Source organism: Limanda limanda, chromosome 13, assembly GCF_963576545.1.
Source record: "Limanda limanda chromosome 13, fLimLim1.1, whole genome shotgun sequence".
Classification (NCBI taxonomy): domain Eukaryota; kingdom Metazoa; phylum Chordata; class Actinopteri; order Pleuronectiformes; family Pleuronectidae; genus Limanda; species Limanda limanda.
Genome location: NC_083648.1, coordinates 15980888 through 16003070, shown reverse-complemented (window position 1 = coordinate 16003070; position 22183 = coordinate 15980888). Strand labels below are relative to the sequence as shown.

General features: G+C 43.5%; 1 protein-coding gene across 2 annotated transcripts in view; it reads right to left on the bottom strand.

The window, feature by feature from the left end:
• epha4b (eph receptor A4b) overlaps window positions 1–22183 on the bottom strand; it is an 80251-nt gene that overhangs the window by 31342 nt on the left and 26726 nt on the right. For both annotated transcript variants that reach the window (XM_061083843.1, XM_061083844.1), the window contains 4 exons: window positions 6675–6830; window positions 2897–3232; window positions 1850–1962; window positions 660–822 (listed from right to left, as the gene is read on the bottom strand). In XM_061083843.1, the coding sequence (XP_060939826.1) occupies window positions 660–822; window positions 1850–1962; window positions 2897–3232; window positions 6675–6830 (768 nt within the window). The remainder of the gene's footprint in view (window positions 1–659; window positions 823–1849; window positions 1963–2896; window positions 3233–6674; window positions 6831–22183) is intronic.

Here is a 22183-nt window from a genome sequence, read left to right as displayed (position 1 = left end):
TACATTCTCAGGTGGCACTTTGTTTTTGTCCAAACACGATGGAGCCAAATACAAAACTATCGAAAAACAGACGTTTTGCTTATTGTGTCCGAACCCAAGCCAAGCACAAGGTTTTCAGGCATTTGCAGTTTAACAAAACCCAAGAAGATGTGCACAGACCTGACCCGACTCATCAGGTCAGCTCACCTGGCTTGGGTGGGGTCACCGAAACTCAAATTCCTTTATGTCAGTGTCCAGCGTCCTTCATCAATAAAACAAATGTTGCTCTATACACAGATCACGGTGTTACAGTGCAGTTGCAGGCGTAGAAAATAGTCTTGAAATGTAAGTCGCCCAGGCAAACCAGTCACGTTAAAACCAATCCACCAAATGGCAGCAGAATATATCAGACGTCTGTGACCATGATTTGTGACGGGGGCAGACAGATTGTTTTTCCTTTGTTACGAAATTGGGTTGTCTCCTTTTACCTGATATGTATTCAGGGATGCTTTTCAGCATTCAGATACTATTGCTATTTCACAACCAAGCAGAGGATTGATTTAAATTGCAGGACGATGAATCAGGCTCTGACTGCAGTTGATGTAATATGGTTATACTCATCGCCAAAACAATAGATTTATATATTAAAGAAAAGAGAAATATGTGATTCATCCTTTTACCTTCGTGGCTGGTTTCCAATTCGATCTCTCCACCGTAGCTGCCGTAGCCTCCGTCGGTTCGAGCCCTGACCCTGAACACGTAGGTGGTGCCTGGCTTCAGTCCGTCCACTGTCATCATGTTGGAGCGAGTCTTCAAAACCGTATAGTTCTGCTCCCGCTGATTCTGAAGCAGAGATAAGAGTGAAAGGAGGAGATAATTAAATACTTAGTTTCATAGATAATATTTAGTGTCTGAGAAATAAGACGATCGTGGGTGAAAAGGGGGTGAGATTATAGATATACTCTGAAGGGTTATAAAAAGAGGAATGGACTGTGGTATCCACAGACCGTGCTGTCTGGAAATAATAGAAACTTCAAACTGTTGAATCTAAATGTCTCCCGGGGCCAAATACACCTCACAAGTTTTCATTTGTTCATCACTGGACCATTTGGTCTCATTTACACATGAGCACCTGCCAAGTCCCAAATCTTATCCTCTTGGGGGCCAATATGCAGTTACTCAAGTCCCACTATGCCTCATTACTCGATTACCTTGTAGGTGCGTGTGCATGCATTTACAAAATATGTGTGTGTAGGTAGGAGGATGAATAAAGAATAGTGTGTCTGTCAGTAAGCTGATCCCCTGCAGTGAGGCTGATACTCTACCTAATGGAAGACACTCTACAACACGGATTAACACTATTTTACGGCTAATGCCTGCTAACACACGCACACACGCGCTTAATTTCATCACCCTGGCCGTGTTTTACGAGGCTGGTTCGACAGATGTGTGGTTAATTGGCTTGGTGTGAGCAGTAGGGGACATGTGAGGGAGAAGGTGATGGAGATAAAGAGATTGGAGAAAAGAGAGAGAAAGAGCGAGAGAGAGAGAAAGAGAGAGACACATCCTGAGACTAAACCAATATCCAATATGACATCTAGGTGAGGAGAAGGAAAGCATTTTAAATAACCTTCACATTACCTTTATTTAATGTGTAGTTCAAGCTGCAGAAATGATGGATCCTACAATTCCCATAACCCAAACTGATAACATCTTTCCGAAGGGTAACAGCTTCGTGCCTGTTAAACACCCATCCTCACCTCAGGTCTGTAATGCAGGCTTTGTGTTCACTTTGATCGTATCATGCTTGAAATTATTGGAGTGCCTCTTTAAACGCGTGTGGGTGTGACTGTGCGTGGGTCTTTCTCACCTTCTCGTAATAGATGACCTCATACTCTACTATTGCTCCGTTGGGCCTCTCTGGCCCCTGCCAGGCCAAAGTCACGCTGTCCTTGCTCCGCCTCTCCTTCAGCACGACGCTCACTGAATGGGAAACAAAAGGTAAAAGAGGGTGAAAACATGAGCGACAAAGAGAGAACGGAAAGTTCAACGAGATGTGAAAGACAAAGCATGAATAGAGGGAGAGAAAGAAGGCGAGAGAGCACAGGCTGCGAGGGGAGAGATGGATACCCTCTGTGCTATAATGAGACAAACGGCTCATATTTGAAATGCGTCATCCCGCTAATGAGGGCGCTCACGAGGTGTTTTATACATGTGTGATTACAGTATGTCTATGATGTGTGTATGTGTGACATGCGTGTGCCTTGTGTGTGACCTGCTCGTGTTACTAATGCACAAATCCAAAGCCCTGTGACTTCCTACCCAAGCCTCCCACATTGGAGCACATGCTCGAGCGGGATGAAATTGTGTGTCTGTCATGTGTTTGTGTAACTGTATGTGTGTGTTGTGCTGTGGTGGAGAGCAGCACTTGGGACATGTGGGGATCTTAATGAGGTTAACAACCTCCTACACCTCTTTCACCTCCCCCCCTTCTAGTGATTGCACACACACATTCGTAGTGAGAGGCCTATTAGCTACCACCACCCTGTCATATGCACTTCTCTTGCACCAATTTCCCACACGTCCATACTGTGAGGGATGCACATATGATTATATATGTGCAGCCAGAGGTGCAGAGGTGTCATTTTGTGCTATCAGAGTGATGCAGCACAGCAGTAATTTTACAGTTGCCATGTAAAAGCCTGATCTGTCAGGACACTGCAATCAGGAGGCGATTTTTGAAAAACACCCCATTCCCTTTGCCCCGAAATTCCCAGTTCAAGCTGATGAGTATGTTCTTCCCCAGAGGATTTAATTTTCTTATCAGCCTTTAAAGGCAGATATCACTGAAACCCTGAAGGAAAATATTATTTTTTTAGGAGAGCCATTACCCCAGAATATGTGTGTATGTTCTCACCTGTTTGGGACGTGGTGACATTGATGACGACTGTTCCTCTTGGCGTTGGACTTAAATCTGACACTCCGTTCTGGCTCTCCACAGTGAAGCTGTAGTTGGAGTCCGGCTGCAGGTCAGTGACCAGCACCATGGCTGAGGAGAGACCAAACTGCCTGGGGACAAAATGGACGCTGCTACCACAGGGAGCACACTTTTTGCCGTCGCCAGAGCACTTCCTGCAGTGCAGGCTGTAGGTGATGTCCCCTCGGCCTCCTGTCTCTCTGGGCGGAGACCACTCCAGAGTCACACAGGTCTCGTTCACTGTGGAGATTGGGTTCTCTGGAGCAGACGGGGGACCTGAGGTAAGAAACAGGGCAAAGGTTTATATTTCTGAAGTTGTAATTTTGTTATTTTTACATAAAATTAACTATTTAACTAAATAAGCTGTTGTGCATATTCGTAATAAACATATTGTAAAAATGTAGTTGACCGATGGGAGTTCAGCCCTTATAACATGTCCAGACTCACGTTAGAAAGAAAGATATTAAAAAAGGATAAAAGCTGATGCAATCAGAGAACCAGGGATTTCTTTTTTTTTGATTTGACATCCTGCAGCTTGAGTGCTGACAGTTAGCTCAGAGTCAGGTGTTTTGTAGCCTTGAGCCACTCGCCTCAGGCAGAGCTGAAGAGCAGGCCACAGAGGTCTGGTGAGAGGTCAGTTTCAGGCCAATCTATGCTGACTAAAGCGATATTGCTCCAGGCCATTTGTCAGATTCTGTGCAACTTTCCCTGGAGCCACAAAAGACTTAATACAATTTTTTTTCCACCCTTAAATTGCTCAACAGCACTACTACTGGTCATTTCCCCCCCCCCCCCAAATGTACATTATCTAAACGTGCATTGTCTTCTTGTTCATTAGCGATTTAATACAGTTCCTCTCTAAAACACAATTCACATTGATTGAATTAGAAATGAATGAACAGACTCCAGCCAGAGTGTGGACACTTAGCGCTCGATTAATGGAACAGACAGTGATGAGAAGAGTCTGGCTGATTGTAAACGTGACACTTTGAGGATATATTACACAACCAAACTTTGAATTCATCTTCAGAGAGACTTCATGAGATGTTAAATAGCAGACTCCAGGCTGCAGGTTTCTTTTTCACCATGTGAATGTAACTGATACTCTTTGGGCGCTGCACTGCAGACAATAAATAGCGAGTGGACAATGATCTATTGAAAGTGCTCTGAGTCGTTTTTCTCATGAGTCAGGTACATTTTATGATTTAGAGTAGTTAATATTGCTCTCAACCTCCACTGGAATGATTAGTGTAGCGTAGAGTTGGAGACCAAAAAGGGTGTCAGTAATCATTTTCAGGCAAGTTCACAAATGTTCTTTTATTTTACATATATTAGACATTCAGATTCAGTCTGTTTCCATTGATACATACATTTAAAAAGTCTAGAGTGTTTAAAATAGGACTAAAGAAGCATTTAGTCTCCAAATAAACCTGAGAGTTTGAATTCCACTCTTTTATGTGAGCACTAAATTCTAAGCCTCGTGCTCACCCTTGTGGATGTTAATGCATGTATATATTATTTTATTGTGCGTATTTCAAATAAAAGACTCGAGAATAAATTAAATAGGACAGATCATAGGGTAGCGTGCGTGTGTTAACATGAATCAAAGAGGATCACCCTGCGTTTTTCTTGCCGTGGGTCCTCTATGCTGGCAACAACAAAGATCCTGTTCAAATGAATTAGCGGCCTATGTGTGTGCAATTTTGTTTTAATTTACACAGTGATGTAGTTTCACAGATTTAACAGGTTGTGCAACCACTGGTAAGTCTAAACATGGGCCTCTGTGCTTTTTCATTGGCAGATCAGTTTTACATATTACCAAGATTGTCAGCTTGAGCAAACCACAAACCACCCGCACACCATCGAGGTAAGTGTTTACCACCTCCTTCTTATTGTATGAGGCAAGGAAATGGCTGATTGTGGTTGCTCACAGTGCAGTAAGGGTGCAGACATCTCAACCATATGGAGATTTGGCCGTATGGTTGCCCATTCAGCCTGACATCTCATCAGGCCTTGGCTAAGCAGTGGGCCCCAGGGGGCCTGCCGGCAGGGCCTGGGACTTTTCTGATTAGCCCTCCCAGCAGCAAAAGGCCTCTGAAGAGCGGGTAGTGATGGGGGATGGCTGAGCGTGGGCATCAGGGATCGAAGCCACGCTGCGGATAATTGAGGCTGTCGGTCATAAATCAGCTGAAAGGATGTGCTGACTGGGCTGCTAATTCTGTCTTTTTCTAAACCATACCCTCCCACTGCCCTGGGCCACACCTAACTGTCCATCATCATCGTTTCTACTGATCGGCCCTTTTATGACATTTAAATTATATCCCTCCGATAGTCCACTATTTACCCCCAGTGTTCTATTCACCGACTGGGTCTTAAGTGTAATTCTCCATGTCTTTCACCCGCTCCCCTCATTTTCTCCTCTCCATCCCGCTCTGTGCTCTTCACCAGTCAAGAGAGCATGTGTGTGCGTGTGCGCCCATACATATTTGAACAAACCCTTACTCATTTCCAGCTGATAATACCTGTCACATCTCACCTGCTGCACTGATTAATGCGTGTTACCCATCTGATAATGGGTTTGGGTTATGTGTGTGTGCGTGTGAGAGGTCTTCTGTATTTTTTCAGTTCAGGATCTCTCTCTCTCTCTCTCCATCTCTCTCTCTCTCTCTCTCTCTCTCTCTCTCTCTCTCTCTCTCTCTCTCTCTCTCTCTCTCTCTCTCTCCATCTCTCTCTCTCCATCTCTCTCTCTCTCTCTCTCTCTCCATCTCTCTCTCTCTCTCTCTCTCTCTCTCCATCTCTCTCTCTCTCTCTCTCTCTCTCTCTCTCTCTCTCTCTCTCTCTCTCTCTCTCTCTCTCTCTCTCTCTCTCTCTCTCCCCCACCTGTCACTGTCCTTTCCCCCCCACATCCCTCTCAGTCTACCTAGATCCATCTCTTTCTGCCTCTGCCTTTTGCTCCGCCTTTCCTCCTACTCCTTTTTCTTTTCTCCTTCGTCTACCTTCGTGAGGATGTGCTCTGATCCCCCTGGCTCTTTGTTTGTGTAAGTTTGGGTTGTGCAATGTGTGTCCACTTCCTCCAGGCGAAATATCCTTGGAACAACCGCTGCTGTTTTGCGCTGGTGATGTAATTTGAACATGGAGGGGGCAGGTTATATGGCATTTACTGCAGCCCGCCAAACAAGCAGTGATTGAGATGTTTTATTATGTTATGTCAATCTTCATATACAGTCATTGGTGTTGTGTGTGTGTGTGTGTGTGTGTGTGTTTGTGTGTTAGCGAGCGAGAGGAAGACAGAGAATGAGAATCACCCATATCAGTTTTCCCATCTGACATATCTGTGTGCCATAACCACACAACTGGCAGACATGGATGTGTGTGGGTGTGTGTCATATAAATGTCTGTATATCTAGTGCTTAGTAATCCAATAGCAGACGAAGGAGCACATGGAAGGATTATAAATAAATAAATGAAAAACAGCCACGCAATGTAAATTCTTCGAGGAACACACCGCAGACTAATCAAATGAAATGTAATCCAATCATTGTAACTGTAAGCCATTGTACAACATGAAATGTAAACATCTAAATGCAAATATTTAACTGTGTATGCAGCATGTAGGCCCGGAAATCTGTCTCCATCTTTTTTAATGACTATGTTTGTGGCCAACACGATTTACATGTGTCTGAGTTATTGCCTGTGTGTCTGATTCGATCCAACTCACGTGTGCAGGCCATCGAGCGTGGGTCGTTCTCAGCGCGGTAGAAGCTTTTCTCACAAACACACTCCACTGCTTGTTCCTGTGGGGACGAGCTGTGAGGAGGGCATTTGGTGCAGTAGGCGTCCGTGGCTGATGCTTTGTAGGTGCCAGGTCTGCAGGCTGAACAAGGAGACAGACAATAGAGAAGTTAGACGATGTGATAATGCAGCCGCACGTGCCAGGGCATAATCATCGAGACACTTCTTTTTAAAGTTTTTAAATGTTCCAGACAGAGTAAACTGCTGCTAAATGCTCTCAAGGGTTACACATGTAAAATACCATCTAAATGTTCTTTGTAATATATTGCATGAGGATGACGAAGGCCAGAAGCTAAAAGCAAAAGTTTTCCTTAATGCTTCCCCCCCTCTCTATACACCTTATAAGAGGAGAAGAGAAGTTGTGCCAGAAATCCCCACATGGTTACAAATGCTTTTAGGGATAATTCCAGTGTATTACAAGTCGGTTCTTGTTTTTGTAGTTCGGGCCATCATTTACGTTGGTTCCCATGACATTACACTTGCCAAAGTAATCATTGAGTGTTTGGAACACAGCAAGATTGCCAAAAACAATGTCAGGAGACAAGAAACACAGGAAATCACATAATCTGAGAGGATTTAAACAAATGGTCAGGGTTTTCCAGACTTCACTGAAAGAGAGCAAAGAGGGGAATTACTACGCAGACTGTCCGTATAAAACAGTCACCACAGGTTACAGACAGAGTTCCTTCTTCCCCTGTAGTTGTGCTTACAGACATCTCAGGTCGTTTTTTGGGGCCCAGCTGACTTTGTTTGAGCATTGTCTCCATTTTTCCATGTTGTCAGAACTGATAGAGACGATTAATGCTAAAAAAAATAGTTCCTTAAAATAAAGGATTCAGAAGAGTACAAGGGAAAACAGAAACTTGAAAAAGGTACAAAACGACAGGAGGAGTTATGACACAACAGGGACACAACAGATACTGATAGGTCATAAGAAGTGCCGTGCAGCACCGATGGCAATGAAAAAGAAAACATAGTCTGATTTGATATATCGTGACATTAGAGATACATCAGGCTGAAGGCCCGTATAACCACAGGGTCGTACTGTGCAATAACAAAGTTCAACAGCAGATCAACTGCCAGTTCTGTTATATAAAACTCAGATCTTCGGGCAAAACGGGGAACAAAACAAAACACAGCTGCACTCACACCAATAGTCACAGTACCATAATATGAGTATTGCTATGGCTGTTTCACAGGCTGAATATTTAGTCATTATGTGGAGTCATAAAACTGGGGAGGGAAAACCGTGCGGTGCTCAAAAGCAGCAGCATGTGGAAATAGACTGGGGACTTGAATGATTTCCCTTTTGAATCCAAGGCAGTAAAATGGAATTCCTGACTTTCCCTTTAGTAATCTGAATATAGATTACACGAGTATTTATTTATACATTCATAGGCTGCCTGGTATTCCCATCCTCGCAAGCCTGCTCTGCCACTGTGGTAAATAGTATTGCAGTGCACAAACCCCATGTAAGGGAAATGAGGGTGTCTCAAATACAATCCGATAGCTTTGTGTGTGTGTGTGTGTGTGTGTGTGTGTGTGTGTGTGTGTGTGTGTGTGTGTGTGTGTGTGTGAGAGTGTGTGTGTGTGAGAGAGAGTGTGTGTGTGTGCCTGTATTTTGTGAATCGATTGGATCAATGATGCGCTACAATCCACCAGGTGCTGATTGCATGTTGGTATGCTGAGCGCCCGTGTGTGAGGAGGTGTTAAGTATGCGGCGTGTGTGTGTGTGCGTGACTGAGTGAACGGGTGTTTTTGAGTGAACGTGTGTGTGTTTGCTTGCTGATTGCTTGCGCGGGTGGTGAAGGTCACGGATTTAATCAAGCTACATGTCACTCGTCCCAGAAAGGCTGTAAATTATTACACTCGCACACACACACACACACACACTTACACACGCTTTCTCAACGCTGTGGTTAACCTGCGGATAGAGGAATTTTAAAAGTGGCCTAAAAGTAGTGTGATTTCTCACTGTGGAGGTAAGTTGCTCCACCTGGACGCTGTGCTCACTCGCTTGCATGCAGACAGTATTTTTAGGCAAATCATTCATCATCGGGGAGCAAAGTCCACTAGCACAATCCCCAAAAGACTTGAGAGAACACTGGAAAAAGGAATGAGTGTGTGTGTAGGTGTGAAATAGAGAGAACAAAATAAAGGAAGGAAAGAAAGAAAGAAAAGGGAGTGATAATTCTCAAAGGGTTTGTGCTCTCTTTCCTCCTTGCTGTCAACTTCCAAGGTAATGGGTGCCTATGTGTTGTGCTGGTGTGTGTGTGTGTGTGTTAATGTGTGTGTGTGTGTGTTCCTCTTGGCTGGGTTGTGCGAGCAGGGTGGAAAAAAAGCAGCTTTTTCTCCGGAGACATTTCATCCGGAGAGTCCTGGCTCTGGGTGCAGGCCTGCCACAGAGGCACAAAGGACCCCGGTGCTGAGAGGACAGACAGGACGCCCCATGCCAGGCCTGGCGTCCGAACAACTGCCCGATCAAAAAACTTTGTTCAAGAATGGGAGCTTGGCCTTCCCCGAGTGGAGCTTCCATCTCTTGTTCTTCTGTTTTCCACTTTGCTTTTCCACCTCGTTCTCACTCCAGTTTTTCTTTCTCTCTCAAAGTCCCCCCTTCCCCCCCCCTCTCCTTCGCTCTCTCTCCTGCTTTTCTAGCCCTTTTTTCTCTCTCGAGCTACTCCCAGTGTCTGCCCCATGGGAAATGTGTTACTTGACTTGGTTCCCCCATGATTAATGATTTACCGTAGATATGAAAAAGGGACAAGAAGGCTGAGGAAGTGAGACAGTGCTCACATAAACATACACTCACACAGGAGAGGAAAAGTTTAGTCGCAAAAGCTCCTGTATGTTGTCAAACTGTGAACTAACTCTAAATTTGCATCATCTTGAGAGTAACAGTTGACTGTGTAGAGTGTGTGTGTGTGTGTGTGTGAATGTGTGAGATGTGAGTGCACGTGTTTCTTCTAAAGACAAAGACTGGCCTCAGATCCAGTGTCTTATTAAATATTCATCCAGTCACCAGAGAGACTCAGTGTATTTATGCCAATCGATAGCTCTTAGATATGATATAGTACTGCTACTCAGGACACACCCTCAGTCACCACACACTGATTGAGAAGGGAACAGCCCAACTTTCTCCTCTGGGGAAACGCTGTACACTCGGAGATGACTGACTGCTGCTCTATTCCGAGGCTTTTCTGTTGTTTTTCAGTGTCGCAACTACTGATTCTATTCTTTAACCATTTATAAAATGACTCACAATAATTAAAAAGTCCATAATCATTTCCCAAACTACAAGGATATCTGCTTAAAGCACTACAAATCCCTATATGTATATTAACAGTGGGTCAAATACGTTGTACTGAATTCTTATCAGATTTTGGTTTATATGCATCTTCTGCCTCATTGCTATTCTCAGTGCTGCTTCTGGTTATATTATATCCACCAACACTGCAAAGCCGAGGATTTCTGAGAGCGGCATATCGTCACATTTCTGAAACTGGAACCGCTGAATTTTTTTCCATATTTGATTAGTTTGACGATGATCAAAATTATGGTCGACTCCTCCAATGTTCCCGAAAATGACTGACAGATTGTTATACGCACTTCTCCTTCTCACTTTCTTTCATAAGCTAGGATTAATTACATAGCATGACATGAATGTGATGTGTTAGAACAAACCTCTCCAGAGAAGTGGGCCAAAATTAACTGCAATGGGAGGAACATAATGTCTCCTACACACATGGACCCACACACACACGCACAAGCAGGCACATACTTATAAATGCAGCCTTTACGCTAACTCAAATAAGGGGTCATCTATAGGTATGGTACGAAAAGAGTGTGATGTTTCATATTGGCGTACACTACGAAACCACGCTGTTGTGAAATCTGTAGCGTGTCCTGTGATGAGCTGCGTGTACGTGTGACTGAAAGGTTACAGCACACTATAAAACATTTTGGAGCTGCTTGTATAAATGACAGAAGATGCTGACTGTACAGGGTTCAGCTCAGGGAATGCATTTGTACCATTTGCATGAGAAAAGGCCAGTGCAGATTCTCACAGGAGTGCACGCACATAGAAACACAAACATCACATTCTCAGTTGAAGTTTAAAATATATTCAGCCAGACAGCTGCATGCTTACACAACATCTGCAGCAGCTGCACTTCTCTGAAACCAACATTTCCTCGGACTTTCGCTGTGAACTTCGTCTTCTGCTCCACACGTCTTAAAAACATCATTTCTGGATCTTCTACCAATTGTTTTGTTCTCTTGCTTTCTGCCACATTTGGTCCAAGATAAACATTGGCTCCCCTTCGGCTTTACCATAAAGGGCAGAAAGAGGAGACAACTCGTGTGTGTGTGTGTGTGTGTGTTTATGTTTGTGGATGGGTGCGGGTGGTATACCATGAGGGTGAAAGTTTGTGTGTGTATGCACGTGTGTGTCCTTCTTAGAGGGAAGTTGTGTAAAGCTTGCTGGCCCAAGGGAGATGAGCTCCATAATGGTCACCATGGCAACAGGCTTTCAAGATGGAACCCTTCTAGTACCCCTCGAGTGCCACAGCTCCAGGAGCACAGAGCGGCTTGTTTGAGTGTGAGTATGTGTGCTCTTGTGTGTGTGTGTGTGTGTGTGTATGTGTGTGTGTTTCAGTGTTAGTTGAGGCCAACTACTTAAAAATTGATACATCAAGCGTCACTGGAGAAATCTGACGAGATTGAATGTGACGTTCTTTACGGCCACCGGGGTCGCATACGCACAACGTATGTGTGTGTGTGTTTGTACTTGTGTGTTTGTACTTGTGTGTACACGCCCGTGAAACATGCTTTTGGTCGAATTGACATGTCTTCATGCTGAACAAACGTATGTGCCGAGTAAAAAAAAAACAACACACATCTAGGTACGAACAAGTCATTGTGTGTTATATGGTGCTGTACTGAATATTGGTGTGTGAACAGGACATGAGACTTTATCAACTGAGAGTGTTTGTGTCGCCAACAATTTCCCTTGTTAATAAGTGGAAGTAATGTAGTGGTGTGTGTGTGGTGGGGATCTTTTTGTAGAGAGCAGAGTATAAAATGTGTGTGTGTGTGTGTGTGTGTGTGTGTGCGTATGCGTATGTGTGTGAGGAATAGAGATGTCAGCACCGGGCTTCAGCCCCCTGCTGACATCCTCTAATCCCTAATCGGAGTTCATAACAACCTTTAACACCATAATATTCACCATAACTACTAATCCTGTGACGCGCGCGCACACACACGCACACACAGACCCACACACGCACACCTTCTATCCTGTAAAAATAGTGTGGATGCTGCAACCATCCGAACCAATACACAAGAAATCATCAACAAAACTCTGAAGTAAATCACGTCAACCATTTGTTTTAGCAGATTTTTAGGGGACACTTGACATAAAAGTCAACCAACCATATCTGTTACATAATTATTTCCCAATGCTTATAGCCCAGAGGATTGATTATTATGAGATACACCAACAGACATTACAAAGTCATGATCATGATCTAACATGAAATGACAACTTCAAAGATAAATTATCAGAAAAAATCATATTCAGTTCCTTCAAAATATATATAAAAAAATATTTCAAAAATTATCAAATACATGGTTGACCATCAGACAGTGATGAATGATATGATGTTTCACTCTTTGCCAAAGTCATGTAAATGCAAGTATTTAGAATTAATAATATTTGTGAATGTTAAAATTATTGCTAGAACAACCATTTAAACTGCATTGAAGGGCTTCTTGCCATATTGTGTGTTTTAAATGCAAGTTTGCAACTGCAATTTGATTATAATAGCCACCAATCTACTGGGAACAAACAGTATTCATGATTTTCAGTGCTGCAATTGAGTTGGTGCTCACTGGTACAGAACGTCAGCACTTTGGGCGTCTGCCTTCCAGAGAGATTCAGTGGAATACATCCAACCGTCAACTTACTTAAATTTAACATCTGATTCCAATGTCTGTTAACAAGAAATAATTAAAGATTCACTATTTCCACTGGCATTTAAGGGCAGTGAAGAACAGTTTATACCAGGTAAGGACGCTATGGACCACACTGCCTCCTGAACAATTAAAGGCATGTACAGGTATTTAACTGCATTGTTACAGTTAGTATCACATACTCAGAATATATCATTTATATTACTGCAGATTTATTCCATGTGGTGACAAGACCTCCCAGAAATGATTATAAGTGAAGACTATTGTCAAATGAAAGCCTGAGGTTCTTATTATTTAGCTGAAAGAATTTAAATGACTAGCTTTAAAATATGACAGTTTTGTGTTTGTGTCTGCACATTATCAAATGATTGAATCATGGCCTGGTGGTTATTTTACCGTAGTTCATTGACTGCTGGTCATTATATTAGAGAGAAAGCAAGAAACAGTGATATCTGTGGGATAAATATCAAATCATATACTGAAACTGAAAAAATGGCTTCGAAAGGTTGAAACTGTGCGTTTGGAAGCTTGAAATAATAAACAAGGTTTTGTATTATTGAAACTAATGTTTTAATAGGAAGAAAATAATTTTAAATCTCTGCAAACAATATTTTGTACTTGTAACTGCAGTGCTGTTTTTACAGTGTTTCTCAAACACATTTCAAATTTCTCACTGCTCTTCCGCTGTGCCTCAGTTTGTTTTCCAGGTTTGAAACCTTGTAAATTGTCATTTGAAAACTGGAGCACGTTAGTTGGAAAAAAGTTCTGAAATGTTGAAACTAGAGCATAGAAAGAGTGGATATTTATTTTAAAACTTTGCCGTTGCACACCTGAACTCCTGTGGTTGTTATTTCAGAGTTGAGTTTACAAAACCAGCTTTTCAGATAACCCCATAAATTTGCAATCTTTCTAATCCAAAGTAATTTTCGGATAGTGTCAAAAACTGTGATGTATTCTGTAAAAACCGACCCTGTAAAGACTGGATCACTTGGCTGCAGAGTGGATGAGAGACACGAGCTGTGTCCACAAAGAAGACGTAGGCCTCCGTGATTGACATCTCAGGACAGAACCTCGCTGTGTTTATGGTATCTTATGACTTCTCTGACTGGCACACACACACACACACACACACACACACACACACACACACACACACACACACACACACACACACACACACACACACACACGCGGTCAGACCGGATATGAATTGGTTTGTGATGTCCAGTACATGAAGCACATGAGTACACTCCGGCTGCTCTCTGATCTACTCTCTGTTCTCGGGATACCAGCCAATTACTGAGAGCAGCCAAGGAGAACTATGGGACGATGCCCCCCACCACCACCATTTCTCATTCTCATTCTGTCCATATTTGTCTTTTCTCTGTCTTACTCTGTCTTCCTGTTTTTCTCTCTGTCTCTCTCCGTCTCCCCCCCCCCCCCCCCACCCCCAACTCTCTGGTTCTATTTTTCTGACTCTTTCTGTGTGTATCTCTTTTTCGTTCTCTCTCTGACCATCCCTACTTTATTTGTGTGTGTGTGTGTGTGTGTGTGTGTGTGTGTGTTGAGAGAGAGAGAGTCTGTCTTTGTATGTGTGTCTTATTTCCCAGTAGGCTGTCTGTCATACGTTGACCCTGACCTTCTGCAGAGCCCCTGCACAAATATTTACTCTCTCGCTGACAGGCACACACACACACATACACAAACCCCTCCAAAAAAAAAGAAAATCACAGGGATAGATTTCTCAATTTCATTCGAATTAAAGCAAATACACATCTACACAGACACACACTTCTCTATAGGGGTAATTCAAGTTGATGGCTCACTAATTTTGAGCCGGTGTTGTTATACTGCAGTCTAAAAACAGATTAAATAGATACCAGGTGCATGTGTGTGTTCTGTGTGTGAACGGGGTCATGGGCGAGGGACAGAAAGACAGACAGACAGAGAGAGAGGGAGAGAGAGACATACCATGACAGGCCTATAGAAGGAGTCTGTTGGGAGTTAGCTGCACAGACTGAATAACGAATTCTTCTGTCTATTTTGCCATCAAGACAAAAGGCCAAAAGAAGACAAAGATGAATATAACCAGCAAAGCAAAAGCATACACACACACACACACACACAAAGATTTGTATCTATCTCTATAAGTACACACACAATGTCGCTCTCTCTAGACACATATATCTTAAAGATTCCTTAAAACACAATCTGCAGAGTTTTAACACACCATAATCACCATCTCCTCAGATCCGTGTCTGTCCCCAGATACACTCCAGCACACACATACAGCCCACACACACATATACACACTTTGTGCCACACACACCAGTAAACGTGCCCACATCGGCCGGCCCCGTGACCAACAAAGTGTGTGTAGGAGGAGCGCTGCACCACCTTTCCTCAGCCACGTTATTTTCAGTTCATCACTCTCAATAATTCATTCTCACAGGCGGAGTTGGAAAGGAGAGCCCCATGCCTTTTTTCTCTACGTCACTCGCGCACACACAAAGATTTTGTGTATTTGCGTTGTCATTAATCTCAGCGTAGAATGATCAACTTCATCATTGTGTCGTGAGTCCGCAGGAGAAGAGCACAGCCGCGTCGTGGTCCGTTTATAAAGAACAAACACACAACACACAGAGGAAACGCTAAGAAAGAGAATGCTGGAGATCGCTGCCCCACTCAGAGTCATGTCAAAACAGATCTGCATGCATTCCTCAGTAGATGTCCTCAAGTGCCATGTCCCACCTGACAGATACAGCGCCCATTCAGCGCAACTTAGGAAATCAAGGTTGTCACAGACAAAGGGATCCCCTCTTGGGAAAATTGTCACTGCACGTTCCTATCGTTTTCCTTTGTGCTCTCCATAAAAAAGACACACAAGCTTTTCATCAAATAAATATCGACCAAACAATTAGATATATGAGCAGATGTTCTCATGAAGCAGCTTTAAGAGGCAGTGATACTCACGGACCTCAGTGATGATGTTAGTCGTCTGTGACATGTTATCTTTGTCCTCATATGACATTTGAATAATCTCAGGCTAGGTCAGGAGTTATAAACAGCCTCCTTTTTCTGCGAGTTATATTTAATTTATTTCACTATATACCAACATTTGTGTTTCTTCTTAAAGGGATTTGCAGATAATTATATATTTTGAAAGGCTGTGCTTGATGTCTGAATGTAATATGTAATATGTAATATTTATGATTGTGAGACGGAGGATTTTTTTTTTTTTTGCTTCATCTGCTGATCATGTGGTTTACTAACCAAACAGGCTAGAAGACAATATCTAAATCCCCGTAATGTGCAGAGCACCAACCTGCTCCTGTCTCTTTCATCTCATCTTTGCCTCATGTCTCTGCAGCTATCATACAAACATTCAATGTATACCTGTAATACTGCAGCAACTGGTCTAAATCAACATATATAAAAATAAAATGTGTTGCATCACTCATCAGGCTCTGTGTAACCTCATTTATTCACATTTTCTGAAACGTTCCCCTTGGCTTTAGAATAATAGTGCAGCAGGTCGGCAGATGAAAGCAGCAACAAAGTGGACTTTGACTGTGGCTATATCCGTGCATCGTGTTTGTAGCTGAGCAGGAACATAATAACTATGCAACAGCGGCCCAATCAGTCTGACAGGCCGATCGTACATCTGGAAGCCATCCATAAACTAGAAAGAAAGAGAGGGAGGGGCCAGAGGGGAAGGGGTCAATGGCTGCTTTCCTGTTCCTGTGCCTGCACGCCTCCTCCGCTCGTCCGGCTCACGCACTCACCTCTCCTGATCCTGAATGGAGCAAAAACTCAACACGAATCCAACACTAAATGTTGAGATTATACTGACTTTCCCAGGAGTGCACACGTGTTTATCACTAACTGGAACACAACAGCATCTGAAACGCAGCCAATTAATGACAACTGTACCCAGAGGAGACACACTCTGCCCTCTCCACCTCCCTCCTAGCTCTCTCCTGCGTCTGCCTGTGGGGAATAGTGCTAAATAAAGATGTTGAAGAGTCGAAACATGCGTTAACAGTTACTCAGTCCTTGGCCTGCTTTTTCCTCGTTTTCTCTGCGGGTTTGTTCACACAGCACAACCCACTGCACCAGACTCCACGAGCTGCACGAGGTCCCGTCTTCCCAAACCGTCTCGATGTCCGTGGGTTTCACGGTGGCCAATGCTTCAGTGGTGCAAACGCCAAAGGTGGCTTTTGGCAACTCAGGTTATGTCTGGCGAGTGATCGGCCACAGTGAGAGGGGAGCTGCTGGGAGGCTTTGCGTGAATATTATCTGGGTCAGCGCTGTGTGGGTATGTAGACGGGGACTATGGTGTGCTGAGGATATAGCCAGAGCGCCTAAGCCTTTGTAATTTTGTGTGTCATTTATTCAAACACAAAAGAGAGGAGATGAGAAGGAGGGAGAGGGAAATGGATGGAGTATGAGAGAGTGGAGATAACGGCGAATAAAGGAGAAATGAAGGCAAAGGTGGCTGTCATTATCCAAATGAATGAAGAGGGAAGTCGGACAAGCAGAGCAGCAGAACGACACACACACAGACAGGTAGAGGGACAGATGACTGGCCTTTACTTGGCCCATTTATCCGTTTGTCCTTTAAGAACATCTGTCTAGTAATAACACCCCGCTGCCTAACACTTCCACAGCTTACTGCCCTAATGCCTACAGCATTGGACCGACACACTCACACTCACATACACGCACATGGGGTGAGGACCGTATACACACAAAAGTCTCTTTACTTGCTGTCTAAACCCTTCTGTTCACCGCCCACTCCTTCTTACCCACACCTTTGTGCTCTCAAGCTCCCCGAGCTGCCACCAAGAGAAGAGCAAAGAAAGGAGAGTGTGTGTGAGAGAGAGAGAGAGAGAGAGAGAGAGAGAGAGAGTGAACATACTAAATGCAGGAGGGAGCCCTTGACCTTCAGAAGTCTGTATGTGATCAACATAAAAATGCTCACTTTACCTGCTGCCTCCACTGAACACACACACACACACACACACACACACACACACACACACACACACACACACACACACACACACCTTTGTTGAAAGGAGAGAGGCAGAGATCAAGCTCTGAGTTGGAGAGGCAATAAAGAAAGGCAGCTTCCCTACTGAGCTTTCAGCATCGCGCACACACACACACACACACACACACACACACACACACACACATACATACACACACACACTGTAAATGAGTAAAGCTCTTTCACAGGTGCAAAGATTAGCCTTTTCTACATCTGTTTCCAGCTCAAGCCTTTCATTATGAACAGAGACTGCAATCCTCTTATGAGATATAAAGTCTATTGTTTCTAGGTGGGGGTGTGTGTGTTTGTGTGTATATGCAGTCTTTTGTGTGGTCATATTCTTTGTTTCATTATATTCTTCTTAGTCCATATCTACAATCTTGAGCCCTTATAGTACAAGTATCATTTTACTGGCACATATCTGTTTAAGTGAAAGCGAAATAAGGTTTTTATCGCAGCGCCGTGGTCAGAGCCAGTTTTGATCGGCTGACTGGTCGAGCAGGAGGCCTCAGATCGCTGCTGGTCTCTGGGCAGACAGAAAGCTGAACTGAACCCTCTACAGGTTGACCAATGTTATGTTAAAATCAAGCTACAGTTGTTTTCTCTCTTAAAATGAGATTGTACAGGCTTTATCTATCCCTCCCAAAAGTAATGATCTCATAGTCGCAGTCAAAAGGTTTGGAGAGGGTACGATTCTGTGAAGCGGTGTGAAGTGATGTTTGCCTGGCTTAAAGGTTACTTGGCTTTGCTTCAAAGAAATAGTTCATCACTGGAGCTATTCTGTGGCAGACGGCAGGTCTTCTTGCTTTGAGAATGAGCACAGACTTGGTTTTGATCCCTGCAAAGGCACAACGATCCCAAACCTGGCAACCAGACCAAAACTTTACTGTGCCCAGCCAAGTAGTCTGACACAAACCTCCCCTTAGACTGCAATCTGTTTTACTTTATAATAGAACTTGATTTAGTAATATCAAGAATAGTTAGTAAATGGGCCAGCTGTCTCAGAAAGAGAAAACTATACTGTTCAAGTGGACGGCAGTGATCCAGTGATAAACACTGTCGCTTCACAGCAAGAATATTTCTGAAAGTGTAAATTGTCTGAAGGTGTGAATGGTTGTTTGTCTCTGTACAGTCCCTTTCAGACATGAACAGATTTGGATAATGGGTCTGGAGTTTCCCAGGAGTTTTCCTCTCATATATGAACAACGCAGAAGGAGAAGGCCCAGGCCAGACATGTTCACAACAACAGGAAAAACTCTGGTGAGGGGTAATCTTGGCAGAGCTTGCAGGAGGCAAGACATAATGTATAAATTCCACTGCAGAAACAACTACTTTTTCTCTCTCGAATCCTATTGTCTTTTCAAGTCGATATCTTTTTCTGAGTATACGTGTACGGCTCCTCTTTTTTACCACTAGAAATGTCATCAACACAGTGATCCTTCCGGGATCCTCCAGAGAATCTCCTGCTGTGTTCTCACATGGGCTCATTTGGACATTCTCGTTGAGTATTAACCCGGGGTTGTCAGGATCAACTCAGGAGAATATCCAGAGGTCAGTTCATGTCTGAGAGTAAACAAAGTCGGCCCTGTGACTGCTGGCTACATTTCCAGGGTGTATCCTGCCTCTCGCTTAATGACAGCTGGCTTCTTGTAACCTCCCACGACCCTGAAAGGATAATCAGTATAGAGAATGGATGGATGCCAAGTGGATTCTCCAAATATAAAGTAAAGTATTTATAAGTTGTAACCAGTAGTGTCTGTAAATAGACACAAATCTGACAAGGCAATTCCCACCGGATTGGAGGCACATTGGAGTTTTTCCTACTCTGATTGACACTGGTTTTACTCCAATTTGATAAGTGAAAAGAGCAGCAGGAGAGTAAGCGAATCAGTTGAGCAACGTGTGGCCCGACTTTCCGCTCCTAAAACGAGTTCTTGCTTCATACTGGCAGCATCAAACAGACAAATGAATACGAAGAAAAGGAAAGAAGGAGACCATTAGACAGGTAGAGCCGGCGGACTGACGGACGGACGGACATGTCATGCTGACCTATATACTTGAGAAGGAGAGAGAGAGGAGATGAGAGCAAGAGAACTTGTGTTAAGGTGACAGGTGTCTGTCCTTCTCCACTCCGTCTCCTCCATCTCTCCGGCATCTGAGGCAGTAATTGGTGCTGTCAGACACACAGCGAAGGACAGAACGCACACACACACAAGCACATACTTAGTCACAACCATACACACACACACTCACATGCACCCGACACACACTCCTGCCCTTCAACATGTACCTCTGGGGCTTAAAGCAGGAGAGGTTTGAGAGAACAATTCTGTACATCCTCCACCAGCTGTGAGACAGAGAGACAGCGGGAGAGGGCAAGGGAGTGCAGTGTGGAAACGGAGGGGGCAGAAGGAACAGTGGCGGACGGAGACAGAGAGGGAGAACAGAAACAGAATGCACAAGAGACCAAGACACAGAGAGGGAAGAAAGCAAAAGAGCTTACGATGCGGGAGGGCTTTGGCTTGCACAGACAGAGGCCTCCGCTTGGAGGGAAGAGAGAGATTGAGGAGAAGTGACAAGGGTGTGCAAATGTATGTGACAGAGAGGGAGAGAGTATGTGTTCGAATAGCCATGAGGGAGACGGAGAGATTACGCAACTCCAGCAGTGACAAAGCAGATGAGTAGGATTTTGTGTGATTGAGCAGCAGAGTCACAGTCATCGGAGCGGGGGGGTGTTTAGAGCTCACCTCAAGACACATAGAACTCACAGCTCTCAACAAAACAAAGTAATAATAATGGGTTTAAAAGTCGCTGCAGCTTTATATATTAAAGGATGAGGCTTCACCTTTTATTTTGTCAATAAATTCCATGAAAAGACCAAAGCCATTGTGTCGATCCAAAAAGCAAATATGTGTCCTTTGCCACATAGTCCAAGTGTCCAAGTTATAATGGATATGAATTTTTGGGGGCTGCTACATGTCTTCATCCTTTAAGACAAAGACATGTACTGAATGCTTGATATTTTACAGTTTAACTAAAAACTTTATTATAACATCCATTTTGTTTGACTCACAAGTCTCCGCTGTGCAATATTATCACATGTATCTTGTGCAATTTTATCACATGTATCTTGTGCAATATTTATTAATCATGTTCATCATGTCATGTCAACACTGTTAAATTATTATCGTATTTGTCAAGTCACAAAAAAAACTGTGCAATATTCATATAATTTATATAATTTATTCATATTAGTGATATTATTCATCATACTTATATCAGTCACTTTACTCTGCTGCTAGTGTATGCGCTTCACCTCCTCTTACCTCGACTTGCGTTAACTTATGATTTAATGAAGAGCTCTATTTTATACTTCTTTGCGTATTTTTATTTTTTCATTGAATAGTTGCGCATTTTTTATATTTGTATGATGTCATTTGTGAATCTTTAAGGATTTACGTGGATGTGTCATTTCTGCAGTCAGTTCTACGTAGTTCTTTCAGGAGAATTTTACAGGAACTCAATTGAAATATGCTGACGATAAGAGAAACATACAGAAACTTCAACCTTATCTCGAATGAAGAACAAAATATCACTGACAATCACAAACAATCAGAAGCTTCTGCCACAAACTGTGGTTTGTTGTTGATCGTGTTTCAATAAATCAAGACCACATTTCCTGTTCACCTTTTCCGATCACATCATCTGCCGCTGCTTTCTCTGTGTACATCAACACATATATAAACACAATGTGCCCGTCACTTTAGGGGACAAGAAGCAAGCAGGGGTGGGAAAATAGAAAAAGAGAAAGATGAACCCGTGATCCATAAATGTTTAACGAGAGCGGACAGAGTAGATGAGTGCTGTGCCGGCGGGGAGGAGAGAGGAGGGGGGGACAGAAGGAAAAATGGTGAGGTGAAAAAGGAAGACAATATCAGAAGAGATGGGTGAGGAGCAAAATAGGGGGGCCCGCGGAGGGAGAGAGGTGGAGAACAGTCCCATTATAGAAGCAGACACCAGAGCAAGGTTAGAAAATAGCAGCGAGGAGGGGACTGAGAGCCAGAGATCGGGGAAAAAAGGCTGTAATTGGAGGTGTCTGGTGTTTGTCTAACACAGAGAGCTAGTAATGATTCCATTAGCGCCTCACACCGAGAGAGAGAGAGAGAAAGAGAGAGAGAGAGAGAGAGAGAGAGAGAGAGAGAGAGAGAGAGAGAGAGAGAGGGAGACAGAGAGAGGAGGAGGAGAGGGAACGAAAGAGGGAGAGCGACATGGAGAACAATAAAAGGCTAGAGAGGCCAAAACACTGTGAAAAGATTTACACAGAACATTATACGTGGAAAACAATGAGCGCCAGAGCAGCTAAACGGTCGGAAAGAGGGAAACAGGCGCGCACAAAAGGAACAAGAGAC